At 41.6% G+C, this 24,630-nt stretch overlaps 4 protein-coding genes across 4 annotated transcripts; all 4 read right to left on the bottom strand.

Annotated features, from left to right (window-relative positions):
• Window positions 1–637: 637 nt before the first annotated feature.
• On the bottom strand, window positions 638–10,868 carry LOC145446015 (uncharacterized). The gene is made up of 9 exons (XM_080324201.1): window positions 10,111–10,868; window positions 7,323–7,515; window positions 6,070–6,207; window positions 5,881–6,014; window positions 4,578–5,510; window positions 2,660–2,816; window positions 2,002–2,214; window positions 1,741–1,824; window positions 638–1,293 (listed from the first exon to the last, which is right to left on the bottom strand). Exons 1-9 carry the CDS (start codon window positions 10,293–10,295, stop codon window positions 862–864), a joined length of 2,469 nt encoding a protein of 822 aa, XP_080180327.1. The 5' UTR covers window positions 10,296–10,868; the 3' UTR covers window positions 638–861.
• A 498-nt stretch (window positions 10,869–11,366) lies between these two features.
• On the bottom strand, window positions 11,367–19,641 carry LOC145446016 (uncharacterized). Its single transcript, XM_080324202.1, has 14 exons — window positions 19,418–19,641; window positions 18,802–18,995; window positions 18,586–18,745; window positions 18,383–18,525; window positions 18,175–18,329; window positions 18,000–18,113; window positions 16,775–16,978; window positions 16,599–16,711; window positions 15,802–16,048; window positions 15,437–15,526; window positions 15,159–15,364; window positions 14,091–14,294; window positions 13,876–14,023; window positions 11,367–11,733 (listed from the first exon to the last, which is right to left on the bottom strand). The coding sequence occupies exons 1-14, from the start codon at window positions 19,637–19,639 to the stop codon at window positions 11,588–11,590; spliced, it is 2,346 nt and encodes a 781-aa protein (XP_080180328.1). The 5' UTR covers window positions 19,640–19,641; the 3' UTR covers window positions 11,367–11,587.
• Window positions 19,642–19,684: 43 nt separating this feature from the next.
• Window positions 19,685–22,324, bottom strand: LOC145446018 (amyloid beta precursor protein binding family B member 2-like). The gene has a single exon (XM_080324203.1). It carries the CDS (start codon window positions 22,320–22,322, stop codon window positions 20,832–20,834), a length of 1,491 nt encoding a protein of 496 aa, XP_080180329.1. The 5' UTR covers window positions 22,323–22,324; the 3' UTR covers window positions 19,685–20,831.
• Window positions 22,325–22,437: 113 nt separating this feature from the next.
• LOC145446019 (COP9 signalosome complex subunit 4-like) lies at window positions 22,438–24,305 on the bottom strand. Its single transcript, XM_080324204.1, has one exon. The coding sequence runs from the start codon at window positions 24,204–24,206 to the stop codon at window positions 22,977–22,979; it is 1,230 nt and encodes a 409-aa protein (XP_080180330.1). The 5' UTR covers window positions 24,207–24,305; the 3' UTR covers window positions 22,438–22,976.
• Window positions 24,306–24,630: the final 325 nt, after the last annotated feature.

The following is a 24,630-nucleotide window of genomic DNA, read 5'->3' as shown; positions in this document are numbered from 1 at the left end:
TTGCGCACAAAAAATCCGGAGTTATTACCTTTTTTTAGTCGTTACGCACTGTTGTCCAAGGGTCATCGTAGTGAGTTGTTGAGTGTGCGCAGACTCATCAAAACTTAAAGCGAACATTGTGAGGTTTCTTGGAAACTGTAGTGCCCGTTACTAATAATTAAACATATTGGGGCGGGCGAACCCGTTGGTATGATTTCGTTGCATGTTGTTATTTCGTGACCCCCCGTCTGCAATATCAAAAAATATAGAATCGCTCAACGGGGATATCGCCCAACAGGAATATCCCTGTCGCCCAATCGTACTAAACTAAAAGACGCACACGATTTCAGATTGGTATTTCTTCACTGATATATAATTTTTCCCTGCCAGATGGAATTCGTCTTCTGGGGTTCAGATTGCCAAGACAGGAACATTCGGTGTCAGTCATTTAGGCGCCCATGGACAATTAAACCTATATGTATTTTGAAGGCTATATGTAACGAGGTTTCAAGATCGCCAGCGCCCCCTGGGGGGCGCTGGGGGCAAGGTTAAGAACCACTGGTTTAGGCCATGCACCAGCATATTCCACCCTTTATGCAGATAAACAGTAGTAATGATTACTGTTATTGGCGAGAGACGTTCCTTCAGGACGAAAAAATGTAGTCTCTATTGTAATAGATTTATTGCCTGCAGAATCTGCGCATCACATAGCACGTGAAATATAGTACTATAAATATTTTGCTAGCTCGCCGATGACGTACGTCGCACATATACGAATTCACTATATGAGTGCATGTAAGAAGAAAACGCATAGTGTAAATGTAGAACGTATGTCTTCAACGAGGGTCTCGCTGTGTGCAAATTGTTGAATTTATTCTATAACTAGACTCGTTGTCTCACGTCGAACGCTTGGTTAACATTCGCAATCCTTCTAGCCGGCTTAATTGACGATATCGAAGCCTCGAAAACCCCAGGGCTTGAACTCTGACGAGGCTTTGTGATAAGCAAGTCACTTTCTTGGATGAACTTAGACCCGCCGTGCGACTTATCTGTTTTAAAAGTGTCATTTCGATCGTTCGATAGAGACCTCAAAGACTTTGCAAACGTGTGACCTCGTACGGAATCTGGTTTCTTTCCGGCCACGGTGGGTTTGAAATTTGGTAATCTTGGCCTTAAAGACGCCAGAGTTGTACTGGTCTCGGGGAGGAAAAAGCTTTCGTTCGACCCAAGCGTTGTTGTCGTCATTGCCTTGTCCTTCATAGGCGGTACAACTCTTCTTTTCATCATTGCATTCGATGGATGGCGACCCGTAATCTAGTAATGCAGAAATGTTGATGCTATCAGTTTCTGTATTCACTATTGGTTCTACAAGAAGTAGAATATGCAAACAAGTACATGTATAGACAAAAGACATGTAGCCTACTTTTAAAGAGAGACAACGAGAGAAGTGAAAAAGTTCCAGAATGTCTCTGCGAGTTCACGCGGTGTACAGAGTTAATTTCTTTGGAACGCGACGGTTATTTTTCTTGTGATGGGATGATACAATATTTTGTGAATGCAGTGTAATAATAACATATCTATATCGCCGCTAGACGCCGAATGACCCACATAGAATTCCACCTAACTCGAGTGTGAGCGTTGAAATCATAATTCCACGTTTGCAAGTAGGCCTTGCTGACAGTGATGAGCAATGAGCATGGATTTGGATTAGGATTTTAAAATATATCAGAAGTCCATGTGAGAGATATCTGAAGTAATTACCAGTCCATTTTGAGCGTCGTATATCCTTGCCTTTGCAATAGCTGTTGATAAAGCGTCCTCCAATGACTCCGGTACGGGTTCCAGCTGTATGGGATGTACATATGATGTTAATGTGTTTTGATACTAGATATGCATTCTGCACGCATCTTTACCAGTCACATACATATCGAGGATTTGAAGTTGATCACGATTATACAAGATACATTTATACATACATTACATAGGAAAATGAGAGCCGTCAAGTTCACCGAAATATTTTACCTTCGCTAGTGGACTTCCGCTTCTCCAGTTTGCGTTCAATTTTTTAATTACTTGGCTAACGAGCTCTTTCTCGTCGTCAATCATTTGTTGAATCTTATCCTGGGCCGGATTCCTGTGTTGTTTCGGATGAAGAAGTTTTCGCGTTGATACGCCCGAGTTGGAAGAGTCCGCCTTTCCACTTGTATTTCTCGCATCTTCTATATTGTTTAGAAACTAGGAAATCGAAAATAAGACTTAACTTCTCAGAGATATAATTGACATCGTGCGGTGGACGACTGAATCCATCAGTGTTTTTTAACAACTCAACGCGCTTTGCAAATGGCAAGCAGTTTTCAGATTATCAACGTAAATGATATCAACTTGATATCATCAGAAAATATACGAAATCCATGATTTTCATCGGTGATGGTTTGGATCACCTACGAAGTGACGGACTTCTCGACCTGAAAAGATTGCGTATTAATCCTGCCGTTTCACCGGCATATAAGCAATTAAGCATTCCATCTGTCATGTGTCGTTTTGACATGATAGCGTGATAGCATGTAGCAGACTAATTAGTTTTCGTCCATTCACCAGCACGCTTACCGACATTGACGTCGGATTAGCGTCGCTTTTGCTCTATACTTCTACACACTGCTACCGAGGTTTGTTAACTTACTCGAGTAGACGCCTGGAAGGACTTGTTTGCTTTCGGAAGGCTGGGTGCTTTTGTAATAAAGTCAGCTGTGTCTCTCATTTGTTTGAACATTCTGTCGGGATTGAAAGTCGATGATGACGGCGTTTTGACTTGTCTAGCCTCGGAGGATTCGAAGACTCTAAAATCACGATTAGAGATTTAAACCCAAATCAAACCCAATAAGAACGTATTAACGTATTTATATCAGCCTAATCATGTTAAATGCGATATCGCACAATGTCAGATACTGTTGACCAGCATAACGACAACGTGGTAATGTTACATATTCACAGAGGTGGCAAGTATCAAAGTACTTCTACTTATTTAGAAAACTCAAGTAGGTTTGCCTACTTGCACTACTTACTCAAGAGTTCAATTCCACTTTGGAAACTTTGTCTTTGAAATAGCAGAAAATTACGGCGTCACGCATACTTTTACTTGAGTAGAAACACTAACTACTTTGACCACCTTATACCATTAATTACGATTAAAATTTCTACCAGCCGATCCTATGTCGTTGTTGCCGCGTGTGGACGTTTATGTGTGCATTGGATTGTTGACTAAAAACAAAAACAATAGGGCAGTTAAAAATTGACAATATCGACGACTCAATGATCATATCTTCATGAAAATTAATATAGGGTCAAGTAGCACTTGATGACGCGAATGTTATGGTCAGAAGAACCATTGCTATAATATGTTGCAGTGTAAAACACATGCAGAGTGGCAAGAAGGTGGCCATCATCCAGAAATGAGATATTAGCGGACATATTGTGCCGATGGTAGTTATTTGCTGTGAGTGCCGAGCCACCAATTACACAAAGTGAATAAGCCGGACGCCAATTATCGCGGTGTGTCTAATACAATCAGTCACGCTTAACATGCCAAAAATTGATATCCGCAAACGGTTTATACCAGCGGTTCCCAACCGGGGGGGGGGGGGGATTTTGAAATTTGTAGGGGGGAATCTGGCTTTGGCGTTGTATCGGAATATACTCTGGGTTCACAATGTGTGGTGATATAGCGCAGTGGTATAATGCACAGCTGAATCATCAATGGGTTGTGGGTTCGAGTCCGACCGAGGTCGACTCCAGAAGTCCTGCATCTCCAGAATTCCTGCATAAGGGTTTGGGGTTTATCTAGGTTCCTCCTTGCCATTTCATCCGTGTAAGCGGTGTCTCATAAAAGCCTAAAAGTGGGCCGTGCTATAAGTCTGCAGCTACGGTATAAGAATGAAGGAAATTGGACTGGTGTAAATGACCATAGTAGTCAACACATCATGAACACCTCAAAACAAACATACTGGGTTCACAAGGTTTTTAGATTTTGATGGTAGAACTGTTAAGTAGAAGCTAGTTCTTTACAATTGTACGTTTCTTTGGCCGGTTTTAAGTTGATGTATGTTCAAATGCCTATCGTAGATATTACATCCTCTGGTAAAGTGAGGCTCGCGAGACGATTTCGTTGGGCCCGCCACAGCCTCTCGGCCAAATTTCTACTGAGCAGTAAAAAGTCAAGCCGAAATCAGCACAAGGCCGCTACCTTTTCAAGACAACAAATGAGCTTGAGCTAACGTGAAAACATCAAATTCATCGATACGACTCGAGGTCATAGCAAGTGGACTTGGTGATTTGTTTTTCGTCAGCGGCTACCCGACCGGTAAAAATAAACAAGTCAAATTTAGCCGTTCTTTACCAAAGTGTAGTGCGGTCCGCATTCGTCATAGTTCGGATATATCTGAATATATTTTACCAGTAATTGCTCAGTCAACAAATGGTTGAGCGTAAAAAGTACCTTTTTTTAGTCAGAGGCAACTTTTTCATAGGGGGAATTTTAGCTCAAATATCGGCCAAGGGGGCCACGACACGAAAAAGGTTGGGAACCACTGGTTTATACTAACTGCTTCGATGTAAAAACCAGAGCTTCTTCCTTGTCGTCCTTGATGCGTTGTCGCTTGCTTGCATTCTTGCCCGCATTCTCGTTCGGTCGTGGAGATTTTTTCTTTCTCTTGTTCTTTTCGATGGGAGCAAGCGCACCGTCCATTTCTATCTCGGGCGTTCGTTTGCTTTTCGCCACCGGCTGAACTTTTTGCGCTTTTGGTTCTAGTTTATCGTTCACGTCCAGCGCCTTCAGTGGATGCACCAAAGTCGGCTTCTTGTTCTTGTTGAAGTTCTTTTCGAGTTTTTGTCCTTCCGACGACGTGGCTGTCGAATTACTAGTGCCTGTGATTGCGCTTTGGCGCTTCGCTGCCGCATTAATGTCGAAGTTCATTTGAACTTTCGTCGTTTCCAGCGACGACATGTGATACATCTCATAAAAGCTCGCTGGCATCCGCCGCCTGTTTCGTTGCGGCTTCTTTTTCGTCAGGCGATACTCTGGTTGCTTTTTCGCATTCCGCGGCTGTTTCGAGCGAATTTGCTTCAACTTTGCGATTTGGACGTTGGACGCGTTGGTGGTGGAGTGGGATATCGTAGATGAGGTCACGGTATCGGTATCCGCTTTTGATGAATTGTCTTTTATTACGACTCTGGCGACCCAACGGTCAATTCCGGGACCGCCGGGTGCGCTAAGACCGTAGTCCACCTTCTTTTCGAAGGTTATTGTCTCTTCTTTTATGCTGTTCGATTCGTCATTTTTTATTTGAATGACGTACGAAGGTGGATATGAATGTCTTTTAGAATATCGCCGAACGCTACTGGAGTCTTCGGATTCGCTTCCTGATACATAACCAGCATAGCCGAGCTGTTTTCTTCCTGGCTTTCTACTCTTAGTTTTCTTGACTTTAACTTTTCTTGTAATGTTACCACCTTGGTCTTTATAGTACCATCGATATCTACAGATGATCATAAAGGACTTAAAAGTACATAATACTGAGGTAGGGCGATCGCTAGCTGCTCGGCTCAGTCATTACCTCATTACAGATGAGATTGCTGAGCAAACATATGTATTGGTAATTCCTGCGTCCCGAAGAAGTAGTTTTCTTAACATATTACCACCAATCGGCCTTATATATACAGCATGACTGTCAATTGTAGGTGACGGTGATGATGTTACCATACCAAACGGCAAACGTGATATACATGCACTGAAACCCGTATCGTGAGATAAGTGTGAATTAGGTCTAGCCGAATTGAATAATCTGACATGCACATATGGTTAGCTTCACCACTATATAGGAAATACTCCGTGTAAAATAAGATTACTTGTCATAAAACGAAGCAGCGTCTTTCCCCTTGATGGCGTATTTTTCCGTCGCAGTGCGTTTATCCTCCGGTAACCTGCCCATGAATTTTTCCAAAACTTCCATCAGCTTGGCTTGCTTATTAGCATGAGTCATCTGCACAAATCGTAAGCAAGGATATGACAGAACTTATGCACTACGCCATAATTACCTTCAACACTGGTAATGTAACTACGGATTCGTCCTCTGATTCATACGGTTCTCTACGTTCGTCGATGGGAATATATCGGAACGTGATTGGGTCCACCATGGTCCGTAATCGCGACGAATCCCCTCCATGTTGCTTTTTCTAAAGAATGACAAATATTTATGTTAGATTTCATTTTCCCTGTGGATATTAGAAGTCATACCCTGCAGCGGTTTATAGCAATGCCATTAGACGGGATTTTGTGTAGAATTCCCTGGCCTAAACGACTGACCCTATAACCTATGATCTAGAACAGTTGTTCTCAACCTTTTTTAGACACGCCGCCCTTTATGATAGTGAAAATTTTCGCGCGCCCTTTTATCGGCATATCACAAAATCCAACCGGGATGCTAGCAACCACAACAGATTGTTTGATGGCATGGCAGGTTATGACTGTTGATGAGAGAATTCAAAAATATGAAATTCGGCCTATATATAGAGAAACACGCGTGAATTGGAGGTAAATCACGCAAATCGCGAATTTTTTTTTCAGTTGACCGCTTCTTCGCGCCCCCCTTCAGATGCTTTCACGCCCCCCAAGTTGAGAACCCCTGATCTAGAAGAATGGCCAAGCCGTCTGTGTTTTAAACTACAAAATGACTTCAATTCGAATCAGCAATGAGTGTATATGATAGGCCTACTTGCGGAGTGAGCCACCTGCCACTATGATTCAGTCATATGGAATACGTGCAACATACTGTTGTCCAGATGTCAAAAGCCTTCTTTGTATTTTTAGCGGTATTATCAATAAGAATCGAGAATCTGTTAAAAGTACCAATTGCCGTTGACGTTATCGTTGTTGTCGTTATCGTTGTTATGGCATGAGCGGTTACAATTGGAGAAACAAATCCTTCAAATCTTATAACGAGGCGAATGTATGAATCGGACAGTACGAAGGTTTATGAGGCATATACGTCAAGATTGATCCTCGCCGGGTTACTCATGACTTTTGAGGGCAACAATGGGACCTAAACACCCTCTTTCAACAGTCTTTCAACGTTGCATAGAACTCAGTTGCTTTAACCTCCAGTGCTGATTCAGGTTGAAACGGTAAATAGTGAAATTCCGCAGGTGTCTGCCCAAGATATTCATTGTAACATTAGCGTGATCAATTGGTTATAGCGCATAAAAAATCAATTCCACTCCGGATCTGTACACACATAGTGTAGCCTACAGCTCCGCTGATTGTTTTCACATATCCCGCTGCGTGCACTTACTTTATATTCGTCGTACAATTCCTGTAATGTCGCAGATGCATGGTAGTGGTCATCTGCTCGTGATGTCATTCCCAGTAATTCTAAATAGATGTCGCTCATGCTGTCCTTTTCTTCCCAAGGCTTCAGTCGCGGTTTCGTTTTCTTCCTCTTTGTGATATCGGTTGGATCGCGAGGCTTGTTCGATCCCGAATATCTGTATTGAGTATAATTTTCGTCAAGTTCACTAATAAAAACCAACATATCATGAAAAGATTTAAGGGTCGTTGTGGCAGAATATTCCGACTATGACTCAAGCCGTCCAGCTTTGCACGGGATCAATCAAGTTTTTTGACAAAATACACAATAATAACAGAATTGATGATGGTGAATGACGGTTGACGTTCTATCGGCCATACCAATGTCATTGGAGTGTTCGACCCACTTCGGTGCGAGGAGGCCATGCACATTGCACAGTAGCACACTAAGGGTCTTCAAAAATGACTTTTTTTTCTCAAATCGTACTGGCTACTTGATAAAATTGTTAGGTTTCCTAATTTAAACCAACACACCAAATTTGGTTCAATTCCAGCCAGTAGCCGCATTGCTACAGAAGAAAGTTTCTATTTATTATATAAAAATAAATAACAAAAAATTTGAAATTTTTCTGTTCACCCCATGAAAGTGTTAGGTTGTCTATAGAAACGATGTTCACCAAAGTTTGTTCAATTTCAACCAGTGGCAGCGGAGTTATTGCCGTCGAAAAATTTGGATTACGAATAAAATAGTATTCATGGTGACCAATTCTTTAATTATTTATTATAGTAAATACTATTTTATAGTAAATACTATTTTATTCAAATCCAAATTTTTCCATGGCAATAACTCCGCTTCCACTATTTGGAATTGAACCAAATTTGGTAAACATCGTTTCTATAGACAACCTAACACTTTCATGGGGTGAACAGAAAAAATTCAAATTTTTTGGTTTTTATTTTTATATAACAAATAGAAACTTTCTTATCCTGTAGCAATGCGGCTACTGCGGTTGGAATTGAACCAAATTTGGTGTGTAGGCTTAAAAAAATACTATTCTATCCAAATCCAAATTTTTTGACGGCAATGACTCCGCTTCCACTGGTTGGAATTGAACCAAATTTGGTGAACATTGTTTCTATAGGCAACCTATTTATTTTTTTATATAATAAATAGAAACTTTCTTCTCCTGCAGCAATGCGGCTACTGGTTGGAATTGAACCAAATTTGGTATGTAGGCTTAAATGCGGTAACCTAACAATTTTATCACGTAGCCAGTACGATTTGCGAAAAAAAGTCATTTTTGAAGATCCCTACTGCACACTGGCATAGCCACTGCGATAGCGATTTGAGACGGGCGAAAAATTCTAACAATGAAGCAATATTGTGTATCCACTGGGTCGCAACGAACACAGACAACGTCATAATAATAATGTATTAAACCAGTGGTTCTCAACCTTTTTGTCTTCGCGGACCCCTTTTGGATCGACACTTTCCCGCGGACCCCCCAAAGTTTTAGTTCAAATTTAGATCAATTATCGTGCAATCGTCATCTGTCTTGTGCCAATGATATCCGCAGGCTAGTGATAACCAGCAAAAAATGACTTTTCTTAAAAATAACATCATACTATTGATTTAGAAATTGGATTGACTTTTGTTATTTCAAAGTTAATTTTGCAACTGCATTTCCTTGAAATACGTGGTCGTGTCTCGAAAATCCGCGCCGTCGATTTGATAGGAACGAGTGCCAAAAATTCGTTTCCACAGAGATAGGTGGAGGGGAATGTAATAAAAACACTTAACGCTTCCGACGATACATTTGGGTATGATCGCCACAAATATGGCACCAAAATTGATAAACAATTTTTTTAATGAACAGTTAACGTCAAGCCTGGTCATTTTTATGAAGCAGCTCATCTGGGGTGTCTGATTTCAAAGACTACTCCAATTCGTTTCGAAACCTCCCCATCTTTTCATTGTATCGCAGTTTTGTGGTGTTTTGAAATGATGAAAATATTAATAAACTGATACCGATATTTACTGAAGTTATCATTGAAAAATGGTTATATGTATATCACAGGAGAAAATGGATTTTTGTAAACATTTCGAAGTCACCGTGATTGACCTTTCTAATCTAACTTATTATTTTTTCACAATCCCCAACAAAATATCGCGAAATAACAAAATATATGTATCAGTAGGCTATTGGTAATTTGGCAATTAAAATGAGTCTGAACAGATAGGATATTTCAACTCAGACGGCCGTTCTGTAGATGTGAGTTCTGGAGATTTACTAGCAACGAAGAGAACATACCTCGCAATTTTCATGGTACAGATACAGATTCAGGTTATGAGCTATTTCGAAAATTTAGAGGCTTCGCGGACCCCTGAAAATAGTTCGCGGACCCCTGGTTGAGAACCACTGTATTAAACGTTTTGGGGGATAATAGTGCGACTCCATCCCTGGCTACGCAGGTGGTGGTGCGAGCTAGGGCAAAAGTTGGAACACCTTGCATTTTTAACAGAATAATATGTATTCTGCATATATCCATAACCAATCATTATCGAATTCCCGAAATTACCAGGTCACTCTTCGGCTGTTCTATACCGGCATTTCTTCAGTATGTCCATACCATGTTTATTTTTAAGGAGACATTCATGTGTATTCCGTAATTCCGATGTGAAAGTATTGGCAGATTGAGATTATGAGGCAAGAGTTATCATAGACTGATATCAGTTACACCGATATCAGATGGTGGTCTTGTATTCGGTTTACCTGGGTGTCGGAACAACATTTGTCCATCCATTAAACGGTTCTTCATTGCCACAGTACACGATATTTTCAACGTGAAAATCATCTTGCAGGCCTTTTCGCTCGCTTACTTTCAGCAAAGCCGCTGCTAGACTTCTATCTTTCATCGGTGACAGATGTAACGATATGACATGCGTTCCACTCCCCATTGTTATCCCTTACGAAGCAGACAATTATGAAATGATACACCTTGAAACCTTGTGTCCTCCTTGAGATACAAAGGCCGATTGCTTGATTGGGAAATTACGCGTCGATTAAGTAGCAAATTATCCTCTCATGGGGGATCCGATAATTCCATCTGAGAGGAAGATAGATTGGTTGTTTGGAAATAGACATAAAAATATGATGCATGGTATATAGGTTATACTCAAAGCTTCATGATAATAAAACTAATAGAGCGGGCCTACCGACCAAATCAGTCAGCCCTTCGACATTTTAGCGTACCCCTACATATAGGCTTTCAGCGATTGGAAACTTATCACATCGCCACAGCAACCTTGTTTCGGAGCTAATAAATAACGTCATGCCTCATCTCAGTACTTCAACTAACAAGTCGGAACGGCGTAATCTCATAAATCAACTTTATACTTATGTTTGCATTGATAAGCAAATAGCTGCTCAAGTGCCATCATAAAACATCTGAATTTAACAGCTTTAACATGAGATTTCGCACTTCATCTACCTCCAAGTGTACTGATAATAATTCTTCATATTGAAAGACAAGATATCCGAACTAACATTTAGCGAAGTATAATCCGTCATGGACGGTGACAAAACGCTAAGGTGTATCATTTCTCTCGCGGTGCCGCCCTGCGATTGATTTCTATTCACGTCGGCAAAACAATATTTACATTATAAATACCAGCGCACGTTCAATAACCTGTCCACAGGCTTAGGGCGGATTCAGTCGGGATTGAATGCTAGTCATTTAAACTATATTCCGGTTTTGATTTGTGTAAGACGAAAATCGTCACCAGCACTGTTCTGTCGTTATATAAGCATGTTATCTCACCATTCACAACCTCGCGAAACGTAAATAATCAATTGTGCGACTTGATTATGGTGATTGATAAACAGATAATACACCCCGCCCTGAGACTGACACACTGAATCCATGTTAATAATCACTGCGCCTATAAGCAACTTGGTCGATGTACTGTAGACCTAAGCACAGTGAGAATCGAAGAACTGAAGCAAACTGACTTTACCAAGCTATCATCTGGAAGCAAACCCATTTATTTTATTTACGGGCAGCCCCGGATGAAAACATAATTGACATTTGTGAGAAAAGTACAAAATATGATCGATAACGTAACATGCATAACTGCCGACCATTGATCAAGTGATGATGAAACGGATTGCACCCGAGATTGGCATACGATGTTGTACTGGACCGCATGCCATTACTTCAAAACGCACTAAATCGGTTTCAATGAAGAATTCACGAATGACATTTATCGAGCGGGGCCGTATCGCCTTGAACTGTAAATTCTCCGCTGACAACATTCGATTTCGAGCTTGTCTTCTGACCCGGCTGCTGACCGCCGGCGTACACCGCAAACTTTCCGGGTTCCAACACGAGTTGGTCTGAAAATAAGAATTAGGGCTTGTGTTCGATGAGCGGAGATTTTTCACCAAGTAACATGCTAGTCCATTGTTTTATCCAAAGCACGATGAGACCACAGTCGAAAATATGGGGCAAATGCGCAGCCAGTTTCTCAGATTGAAAATCACGCCGGGAAAAAAGTGTCCAACAACGAATAGGTGGTCAAAGTAGTCAGCGTTATATCTCAAGTAGATGTAAACGTAACGCCGCAAATACTACTTAGTTGTCTGTAGATGTAAGGAGGTTAGAAAACGTAGTAGTGTATGATCCACATATGCTACACCAATGGAGATTTAAAGGGGCACTGCGCTCTAAAAATGATGTGGTCTCAAATTGAAGGTAAAAACGAACAAAAAATGTTGGCCGCAGCCATTTCCTTCAGAACGCCACCATAATGGAGCTGCAATTTATTGAAATTTCTACAAGACCAGCTGCCGCCGCTGCTTAACCCGTTACGTGGCACGATGTCTTCATCGTCGCACTTGCTCGACGCGATAAGGCAGTCACGCAGAGAACTAAACTTAGACACATTTCCTTCATAACATCGGCTGACAACTATCTAAAATTTGTTCTCAGTATGACTGCCTAATCGCGTCGAGCAAGTGCTACGGTGAAGATATCGTGCCATGTAACGGGTTAAGCAGCCGAGGCAGCTGGTCTTGTAGAAATTTCAATAAATTGCAGCTCCATTACGGTGGCGTTTTGAAGGAAACGGCCGCGGCCAAAAATTTTTGTTCGTTTTTACCTTCAATTTGAGACCACATCATTTTTAGAGCGCAGTGCCCCTTTAAGTAGACTCCTCCTTTCCATCTGATCCGGGAAAGCGGTGTTGTAAAAAAGCCTAGAAGGTGGCCGTGCTACTACAAGTCCGCAGTTACGGTATCAAAATAAAGAAAATCGGCCTAGTGTAAATGACCATTGAAGTCGAAAAACACCATGGATGACGCAGACAACAACAGATGTAACGATTATCAAGACATGTGAAAACGACTTCACGAGGAAACAGAAAAGGAAGGTATGAAAAGTATTCAAGTAAGTAGTTCGATAAAGTAGATTTGGTCGCGGGATCGCATACTTTAATAAGCAGTTGGATGGAATTGGCTACTTTAGAAATTGCAGGATGCATCTTTGCGACAAATGCAAATTGGTTAATATATATTCATATATATATATTGAGTTGCCGTGTTACGGGGTCTCTTTCGCCCAGTTATAAAAATTTCACTCATATTAAAGGAATGTAAACAATAAGCATACCTCAAAACTACTTTCCACTGAACAGAATCCATAGTGTAAATATAAGTGGTTTTGATAAAATACTGCCCGCAGAAGTAGAAGTAATTTCAACACATAACCAATTGAGTAATAATTACAAGTAGACCAGAACTGCTTGAGTAGTGGCGAGATAGCGTAGTGGTGTAATCCACAGTTGCAACACCGATGGGTAGACTCCAGAATTCCTACCAAAGTGTTGGAAGTTTATCTAGGCTCCTCCTCGCCATCTCATCCGTGTAAGCGGTGTCTTATAAAAAGCCTAGATAGAAGCGGGCCGTGCTACAAGTCGGCAGCTACGGAATTAAAATGATGAAAATTGGACTGGCGTAAAGGACCATAGTCGTCGACAAACACCATGAATACCACAAAACAACAACTGCTCGAGTTCTACAAAAAGGCAGAGGTATTTAGTTATTGACCAGCGTCATGACCTACTAAAAACTAGTAGGCCATGCCAGCGTTAAGTTAAGGCGATGCGACGTTTGCGTTTCCTTACTTACATCATAAAGACGAATACCATAAATTATATGCACCCCACTATATACTCGAATTAGTTCGATGTCAAATACTGGAGCGTAGGTACATGAATACAGATTCGAGTCGACTTCAGGATATCTGCGCAAGTGATGGAGTGATCTAGGCCCTCATCGCCACTCGATGGCGTCGCACAATACCGTACAGTGTGCCGTGCAATAAGTCGACAGTTTCAGGAATCATAGAACATAATATCGGTCTGATTTGACATGACCATTGATGTTGAAACACCATGAATACCGTTCCCGTCACGCATTACGTAATGTATCTGCACGGGTAGTGCGAATAACAGCAAATCAGGAATATGAAACATGTACCTTTCCACACTGCTCGCTGATCAGCGGTGATAACGAACGACACGATTTTTGTTCCTCCCGCCCTGATCGCCACTCGTTTAAAACCGACAAGTTGCATGATTGGAGTCGTCACAGTCGAATTCATCCATTTCATGTACACTTGAACCACCTTTTGAAGCGATGATATCAGACACTTTACCGAATACACAACGCACGGTTTCAGCGCAAATACATACCTCTTCTCCGTAGTGCATTCCGGTGTTGGTCACAGATAGTGAAAACGCAACCGCGGCGCACATGCCGTAAGTGGTTCCTTCGATACTCATATCTCCGTAGTGGAATGTCGTGTAGGATAAACCGTATCCAAACGGATAAAGCGGGTCGCTTGTGGAGTACCGGTACGTACGTTCGTGCATCGTGTAATTTGAAATTGGAAGAAACTGAATAATGCGTTATTTGGTTATGCGCAAAAAATGCGGGCATGGAAACTGAGACGCTGGGGTATATTTGAAAACGGCATTGACCAAAAATTTGCGAAAATAGGAATCTGTCTCGTATACACCGTACGCGTAAACATAGCCCACTATTGAGTATTTAACCTATATTTCCACCTTAGCGTAGGGTGTGAATCAAGTAAACACCACTTTTGGTCACGAATGATTTCACATCCCACAAGTATGTGTAAGTGAGTGAAATACGCTCATACATGGACACCAGCATTGATGTGCATTTACCCCCTTCTATTCCCATTTTAGTGTGCACCCTCATATTTTCATTCGAGGATATATCTCCACACGAAATAGTGCATTTTCAACTGGGAAGGCCGTAAAGGCCTAGTAATTCGCACCAGAAGATACAGCCGGAATGGTTTAAATCCCATGCCAAGGTCACCATCACCCATTTTCCACCTATTACAGTGTGTCGAGCGTTATAGATAGCCCCGAACGAGATGTTACTGAGTATATTATTTAGTTGGCAAAGTGCTAAAACATTGTGGTCGCGGCATTGTCATGAGCTTCGACTGCATAATCTCTCACTTCTCCACTACATGAATATAATATGAGAATCCGAAATTATATTTGCACATTGATCTCAGATTGTTAGTCCCAATCAAGGCGAGGCCCCGATTATAATGTTATTTTGTTGGTTGCCGGCAACAGAAAATCTGTGTTTGCCTATAATTTTTACACGCCGTATGCAATAAACCTGTTCACAGATTGTTCGCAGATTATATCATACGTTTTCGTTCCGCAAGGTGAGCCAAAACTATCATCTTATAATCTAATACCGTTTGCAATACATACCTGACTATCAGAAGCGGGCCAAGTGCTCGGCAGTCTACCCGCTGGATTTTCTTGCCCCGACAGCACGCGATAAATCGCTTCCCCCGCAGATTGCGCGGGGAAATGACAAGCCAACATAGCGTCGACTTTACCGCTCGTTTTGGCAAACGATACATCCAACGGTCCAGCGTTAAACAGTAGAACGATGATAGTCGCCGTAGCATCAGCTGCAGACAGGAACAGCCATTTTCGACAATTAGGTGTATTACATTCAATATTTGAAGACGGATCTTACTTACCGGAAGCAACAACTGCCTGCAACATGTCAAGTTGTTGCCCAGGCAACGACAAGCTATCTCTGTCAGTAAACTCTGCTTCAATAGCAGTACCTGGAAATAGATTAATTTTACTAGACTATATTATGGATATGCCAATGGGCCCGTCGAGCGAGAATCGACGGAATTCGAAAGATTGATGTCACGGTTCACTTTTTAAATCATAATCACGACGAGAGAAAAAACAGTTTGGTTGATATCCATGTTGAGCCACAAGGCATTGCAAGTGACCGTGAACATGAACATTTGAACAGTGTGAGCTATGTGCAGCATTAGCGACACCAGGTGATTCTCACATAAAATCTGCTGCGTGTGTTCGAATATCTCACCTGTCCCGAGTGTGACTACGATCAAATCACTACCCGGTACATTTTTCTGTATGCCGTCTTCGTCGTATTTCAAACACTTTGGAAGGTTATTGTCCCAATTCGATCCGTTACAACTCTTCAAAACGGTAACCGGGTTGGAGCTGAATCTCTGAATTGCCTGATAGGGAGCGGTGAAGAATGCGATGTCGAAATTTGCGGGGTAATCTCCCGTCAGAGCTTGGCTGTTGTTGCCGAATGGTCCAACAATCTAAATAAAATAAATTGCAGTTGAACACGTCACATTTGCGAAAGATTATCCCGGTGCTAATAGCTAACATGGCTGATGCTAAGTAAGTAAAAAGTAAGTGTTCCAGCACTTTCAGGTCCAATCTGTTCAGTAGAAGCGAAAGTAGTAGAAAATCATGACCACTTGGCAAACCAACATGACTACTTCGAAAATGTGAAAATATTTCGTAACTGATCACCTCTGAAGATCTAGGTAATATGTAACATATACAGGTGATTAAGTATCACCAGATATAGCAGGGTTACACCTCGTTTCAAAGCGCATATGCTATTGAATAATACATCAGTACTCGACCGAGTGGTACCACTCCCGACGCATATCATAGACGTGATTTATTAGACAACGATCATTAAGCTCACGGCAAGGGTCACACGGGTCGGTTAAAACGGTGGATGGCTGGCGAGTTTATAATTATTAACCTGCTAATGTCTGAGAACAGGGTGACACAAAACATAATTTTAACTGTGTTAATCATCACGCGCTGCTATTTTAAGTACATGTGTTTTCATACCGTGGCTTTGTGGAATATTTTATTCAGCGGCAAAGCCCCGTTGTTTTTCAGCAGCACGAAACTCTTCGACGTGACCGTGTTTGCCAGTTCGCGATGCTCCCGACTTTGCACGACTGATAAGGCAGAGACGACCATTAACAACAGACTGAATCTAAGTAGAAATTTGGATGACTCACCGCTCAAGCTGATGTTAGCGTATGGATTCATAGTTGGTGGATCGAACAAGCCGAGCTTAAATCTGGTGTAAAAGAGCGGTTTCAGCCGCTCACGAAGTAATTCTTCCTTTATCATTCCCTTCTGGACGGCGTCTTTTAGGAGATAGAAGCGATTTCCGTCGCCAAAGTACGTGAGCTCCAAGTTCACGCCGGCTTCCACGGATGCTGAATTGAAAGACGGGCGCCATTGGAATACGCTGTGTAGTTAGGACGAAAATTTGAGAAGAACGAATAAAAACATGGTGGGGTGCAATCATGTGACGTCACAGATGAATTGTGATATTTTTTAACACACATGACATCACAAAGCCAGAGTAAAAAATTTGGAGTGGGCATAGACGTCTTTCTTCACCCTTGATTAAGCCACTGGTCATTGATAAGGGAAAAATATATCAAACGCAATTGCCAACTATTATATACCAACAGAACAGTGCATATAGTGTAGTACATGGGCTATTGTACACTGTGCAGCAGTTTGGATAGAGGCAGTCAGTAAGAAAGTACGTTACTTCTACTTTTTCGAAGTATTACAACAGTAGGTTCTGCCTTCTTACATTGCATACTGGAGCGGTTATGTTTTAGACTACTTCCACATCTACTTGAATAGTTTTTAGGCAAACTTCTTGATTTTTACACGTTTTGAAAGTAAAAAGTGAAGTGGTTTTTGGATAGGTTTGCATCCCGTTTATGAGCAAAATCGTCGTATAGGAGCCGCTGAATATATTTTTGTAGCGGCCGTCATTAGCCACGAAAAAAGTGTGGATACGTGTTAACAGCTTTTTGTTTGCGCAAGCCGGCAACCCGTTTATCGCATTGTAGCTGCACATCACTGCGTAATGATGATGATTAGTCATTCTGCGTTAACCGCAAAAACATATCTTGGAATTTCGAATGTAGCCACCACCTATTAGCTGCTAGAAGAATGCGAACCTCCGATCAAATCTACTTTTTGAAAGTAACTTACTTGAGTACTTTTCGGACCTTTCGTTTTTTACTTTCATTCGAAGTAGTTTTGATATGTCTTGGAAATTGCTACTTCTACTTTTAATTGATTATAAATATATATATACTTCTCCTTGAGTAACGCTAACTACTTTAACAAACTCTGACAGTGGATAGTTGAAAATTGTCGTTATTCACAGGACAATCAACATAATGGTGAAGCATTTCGATAAACATCGCTCACCAATAGCTGTATTAATCGGACTGTCAGTAAAGTTGAAATACACGTCTATGTGTTCGATAGCTCCTTCGTCACTCACGACATAGCCTTTAAAGTCAAGTTCTCCCCTCAGTATATCTGTCGAATAATACGTGCGTTACTGAGATACAGTTCAGGGACAAGCAGAAAGTGTGGATGCCTGTTAACAGCTTTTTGTTTGCGCAAGCCGGCACCCCGTTTATTGCATTGTAGCTGCACATCACTCCGTAAGCGCCCGCCTCCAAACACGCGCGGAAGGCCGGCAGAAATGTCATTTGCCAATCGTGGTCAGAAACAACTGCGTTGAATGAATACCTAACGGGCAATTAATAAAGAATGTACCATGTAGGCCGTGATGTTATATTTACCTGCCTTCTTCTGGGCCAGCATGAACATCGAAGTGTTTGCAAGTCGCTGTCGCGGCCGCATATCGGTCGTTGTGACCATGCAATCCGCGGACGTAGTGTTTCGAAAATACACCAGTCAGGTACGGGTCTTCGCCGTAAGTTTCCTGATAATTTCAACAGTTATTATACGAACGATTTAAGAATCGAGTCAAGGCTATGTATACCTGGTTACGACCCCAGTACGGATGACGCATTATATTTATGACAGGCGCAAAACAGCTGAGACCGGTATGGTCACCGTAGTTCCCTTGCGCAGCGTATGCTTGCGATATCGCCCGCGCTTCCCAGCTAACCGCGGTTGCCATATTTTGAATAAGCTCTGGGCTAATGAGAAAGGTTAGTTACGACAAGCTAATGCCATTTCACGTCACGCTTCATACTCGAATGTCGCAGCTAGTCCGATCGGAGACGGGAAACACGTTGCATCATTCGCTTCGCCGTATCCCCGTAGGCATTCCGTGTTCCATTGATACGGCGGGACGCCTAATCTTTCGATCGCGGGGGCTGGACCATCGCCGCCCGCGCCACCCTTAGATAGCTGATCAACGACTTCTTGCAAAGTCAGTCTGCTTACCTGGTGATTCGGAAAATATTAATCGTCAAATTTGATTCCTTCTTTGCGCGAGGAAAAGATGGTTAATCACTAGGAATTGTAGATCCCAAGGATTTGACTTTCAACCACCAATCAGCCAACCCAGGCTGGACTATACGTTTCCCCAATGCTAGAGGGTGACGCGACAGGTCTGAGATAGCCTCGTATACGCAGTAATCCTTAAGGCGCTAAATAACAATTATTATCAGCGGTATTGACGGTAGACCAAATGCTGGAGAAGTTATGATTAGCAACTACAAAACCCAGATAGAATCTCCACGGCTGAACGGCTTTACGTCGTGACTGCTTGAATGAAAGCACCCCTACATCACATGGAATAATGTCTCGTGTACTATAATCCAAATCGAATATTTTCGATTTCAACCGAACAGCGCCGCACTCACCAAGTCATCAACGCGCTCACTGAAAGACAGAGTTGTGTTCTGAAACGGATATTTTACATCTTCGCTGACGCGATTCTTCTGTCGCTTGTTCTCATGGTATTTTGAAAAGGCAGCGCTTTCAAAGAACTCATCTGATGCCAGTATTGCCCTTAGCGATTCCCGTTGCGCTAGCGAGATTCCTACCAAATAGCACACAAATCCCAAAACCGCTGTATACTTCATACCTATTTTTCTTATATACCCTTACAGTACACTGTAAAAATCAACACAATTTCACATTCATGTTTTCAAATACAATTCAGTTTGAGGCAGTAGCATAAGACCAGAATAAAAAGGCAGAATACGCATGCGAAGCACCAGACTATAAAACAGTTTAGTAAATGAACCCAAACATATGCTGACATATGTGACACAGACATCGTCACTCTTACCAGGAATGCAAGATGAACTGCACTGCACAGTACACGAAAATCGCCGGTGGCTTCTCATTATAATGCGGGGCTGAGTAATTGTGCTAACAAATGGTGAGAGATTCTGCCCAGTGAGTCAAGTAAATAAAGAGAACAGAAGTGAACAACATATTTAGAACACCCTCCAAGCAATAGGTAAACAGAGAATGACTGTGGCCAATGGCCATTGGCCATGAATGTATACTTCGATCTGCACCAATTACTGCAAGGAATAAAAATATTAAAAACATATATTATATTAGAAGACGCAAAACTGAACTCACGACATATATGAAATGTATTAGGAAATATGAATATGATATAAACCGTTATGACAACTGCTTACTAAAGCAATGAAAAGAAATAAGAAACGTTCATTGCAACCATACAAAGTCATCAGACAACTACGTTTACTAAATCAAATGTGCCATCCACTATTACAGGCATTATGACAAAAATACCAGTGGGAATGTTTGCAACGTTCCAATGTGCACAACATTTGTTTACACTGTAAATTAAAGTAATAGGTCTAAATAGCAGCAGACAGGTGACAATACTTGGTCACTTGGCGTATTTAATTTTGACAATTCATACAATGGCTAGCTACCAAGCAATTTCCAAAACAGAAAGTTATATTGCAATTCACATTATTTGGACGTTTGTGAGTACAACAGCAAGAAATATAAATTCAATCCGGTCTGTCCGTACATCTGCATTTGATGACTTTCCTTCACAAAATAGGTAGACTCGCCAGACCAAGATACATTTTGTAAAGCTTTTTAAGCAACACCTATCCAAGTAAGATGTATGCTTGTTAGTATTGGCAGTAGCGAATATTAATATCAATCAGATAGGACTAAACCTAAGGTCTGTCTGAACTTGCAAGTAATTCTCCCAGATCAAGGAAATACCTGTAGTAATCCCAAACTCAATACTAAAACCACAACACAAAATTACGGCAATGTTTAACTGCCAGATCGACGGAAACCAGAAAACATTTTAGCGACCTTGTTCTTGAACGATTTACTTCTTTTCGGCTCCGCATTCGGAGTATGGCAGGGTTTGGAATCGATAGCTTTTTGATATCGGAGCATGCAGGCTTCTTGCACTGCGACCGCAAGCTTGGCAGCGTTGGGTTCACACCGTAACACATAGCAAGCTGGCTGATTGCTCAAAACACTGATAAAACCAAAATATTCTACATTGTCGCCGATCCCCATAAAGCTCAAAAATCGCATTCGGCAATTTACTATCTTACGTCCATCTGCCTCTTGAACCACTAGCTCCGATGCCGATACCGAAACTGTAACATGTATCAATTTGTCAATGTCACAATTAACTGTTAAATCAGAAATTGCTTTCTTCACAGTCAATATGCCAGTTGCTTCATTAACTTTAGTAGAACCCACATACTGCGCGCTGAACGAGCGACCAGGCTCAGTCGTAGCAACTGGCAATTCATCATTAGCACTAGTGCTATTTTCTGCCTTCGATTGCTTCAATAATTTCTTCTTCCTCACCAAATCTGCACACATTGAATGCACCTGTTTTGCAATAGCCTGAGCAGGCGTATCACAACGGAACACGTGACATTGGTACAATTTCGTGGTCGGACTTCGTACAACATAAGCGAAATCGAACGAATTATCTCTCCCAACACCCCACAAGCGAATCTGCTTGATGGGTTGACTTTGGAGTAACGTGTCTTTCGACGGATCTACAATTTTCAATTGGTCATCATTCAGTTGGAGCATTAGATCCTTCCCTTCGCCCCAAACACCGATTCCATCCATCAAACGCGCACGGTTATTAGACAGGTGGCGAATACACGCATTGACTGCGGCGCTGCTGATGTCTGGTTTCAAACTATCAGAGTCCATCGGCAGCCAACCCAAAGACCTGACAACGAACATGTGGCCCTCTCTGGATTTATCACAGTCCGATTCATCAGGTGACGTGACGGAATTCTCTGCCGAGACTGGTGAGTTGATTTGTGTTTTACCTGTTCGGACATTCCAATAATAATCTCCACCAGAGTCAAAGACTTTTTTCCAGTCCCGAGGCAAGTTTTCTTCATCAGAGTCAGAAAGAGCGCCAGTCCCATCGCTGTCAGTTGAACCAAAAATACCTTTCGGGAAAGAGGACTCCCACGAAGTGGCATCTGAGAAGATATCCCAATTTTCGTCGTCGTTATCAATGATTTGACCAAACATAGCGCACGACTCATCAACGGTAACGTCATCTTTTTTGGTAACTTCATTAACAACTTCTACCACAGCTTGGGTGGAATGGTGTGTACCTTTTTCTTCCGTGCTCAGTGACTTTACTAGCTTACGATCGTTTCCGGCGGTATTGGTAATCTTATCCATCATCCTGTTGTTTGATCGACGAAGAAACAGGCTTGTAGGCTTTTGCAGCGATGAACACTCATCTGCATCACCAGCTTCCAATTCCATTCTTCAATCTGATTTGCTGCTGACTGCTCGACTCAATCATACAGGACTGAGATGAAGATTATCAACTATATCATTCCCAAACTATGACGAGGCGACATCATACACGTCTAGAAGGTTTAGCTGTAGAAAAGAAGTGATATCGAGAATGTCAGCATTGTAAGATAACTACACAAGAAATATCCAAATAACATCTGAATTTCTTCGAAAGTTTTATACAGTAACATGACACACGGGAGGGGATAAAGGGGGAAAGGGTAGTCATGAATGCTGAATGTCAATTCCGCTATTACTAGTTACTGAACAATTCTGTAGTGTATTCAAATACAATGAGCATTAGAAAAACAAATTACATTTCCCAATCGTGAATAGGATAGGTGTGGCATTCGAAGACTGATGCATACTGTCACCAAACTACATTTCTCATGCAATTTCACCCTCTTCGACTATTACATATCGACGACTGAGAAACAATAACCCACATGATTGAAGCTGCACAATGGTACTCCTATTTTTCATCAACATGCAAACAAAATATCAATCGAAGGTATTCACTCCTTGAACTAGGACAAAAATACCTTGAATTCAATATTCCATCTATGTTGTGCACTGATGACATTTATCATGGTGCAATATCACAACAAACGATGTAAAATATCACTGGTTGCTGCTCAAAAGTTGGTCCATCGCTTCCGCTGCCCATTCAGGGTGGGTAGCGGTGATTTTATCAATCAAAGAGTTGAAATCCAAGCAAATCGATTGTATTTGACTGTCCCACATCGGAAGGGTTTCTCTCATTTCAAAATGCACGACACAATCGATTTGATCGATATACCCATTCATTCTATTTTCACTTATCATTTGGGACGCAATTTTTTCCGCTTTGTCAGCGGGTATTTCGAGCAATGCACCGAGTCCTTCGAATGATATATTGTTATATAATTTACTAGCAGATAGCAGGTTGTGTTCAATAACTGCGCGATCCAAGATACTAGATCCATCAATTGTAACCGCTTTTTGATGAGGCATGAGATGTGTCGCGAATTCCTGCAATTCGTCGGCACGGATAATTCGATCCAGATACATTTTCTCCAAGATACCAAATGACGACAGTTGCTGGCAACGTTCATCCTTGAATAATGTCGCCAGCATCCTAGATCTTTGCTGTCCTGCTGATGCCAGAATGGTACAATGTAACGCCTTGTCCAAGGCTTTCATTCTTTCGTCTTCATGTATAGTCGTTCGATATGAGAGCTCGTTGTATCTTTGAGCTGCTTCTATGAATTTCCGACGATAATCAAGGACGCGGGCATAGCATACTTTGTAATGTATCCGAAGCTGCTCGTTTTTTGTTTCATTTTGAAGGAGAGAAGCCCTGTTTATATAGGCTTCCGCATTCACAGGGTCGTCATCTTCCAAATACAACCTTGCTATTTTTAAATATGTATCTAATTTATAGTCAGAATCATATTGTTTCTGACCAGACTCGATAGGGATACCAACGAGAATGTTTGCTGCTTCTCTCCACGATTCCTCTTCTTCATAAACTTTAGCGAGATGTTGACGAATCTGCGCTACTTGCTCTTCAAAAGATATAACTCTCGGTTGAATACGTGTTAGTGCGAAATCACACACATCTTTACACATTTCGTTGCTTAAATTCGATAGGTGTTGGCAGAAATTTGACATGACTTGCCTAGATACAATTTGGCTCACGTTTTCATTAGCAACTGCATCAACAAACGACTTCAGTCCAGAAACTTTCTCGCTGTCGGAAAGTCTGAAGCAGCGTTGCAGAATTTCTTGATATCGCTCAGACAGCTCCCTGTGCGATGTATTGGTTGCTTTATGAATGACTGCCAAGTCTGCACGGATATTCGCAGCCATATCTGACGCAGAATTATCTCCGAAATACGCCTATATCCTACCGCCCTTCACTATCACGGCCGCAAAGCTTATTATTTCTAAGTCTGCCGAAGATACATGAAATAATCATTCATGTCAATCATGTATGCATGAATGCGCGAGATGAAAATTTCCGGACTAAATTAGATCAATGATATGAGTCAATGAGAGAGAGAGAGAGAGAGAATCTTTATTCGTATACATTACATAACAACATGACACTACAAGAATGTAACAGGGAAATGCGACATGCAAGGTAGACGGGAGGCTCGATATGACATAGTCTCCAGAGCCGAGCCACCCGGGACAGGAGCAATTTTCACAGTCGATAACTAATAAATAAAAATAAAATTAAAATGATGATATGAGTAAATGTAATATCATAGCAATTTACAACGCTACGTTG

Source organism: Botryllus schlosseri, chromosome 9, assembly GCF_051294905.1.
Source record: "Botryllus schlosseri isolate E-star chromosome 9, Bs_hap1, whole genome shotgun sequence".
Taxonomy (NCBI): Eukaryota; Metazoa; Chordata; class Ascidiacea; order Stolidobranchia; family Styelidae; genus Botryllus; species Botryllus schlosseri.
The sequence above is the reverse complement of the archived record's forward strand: the minus strand, read 5'-3'. Positions and strand labels throughout refer to the sequence as shown.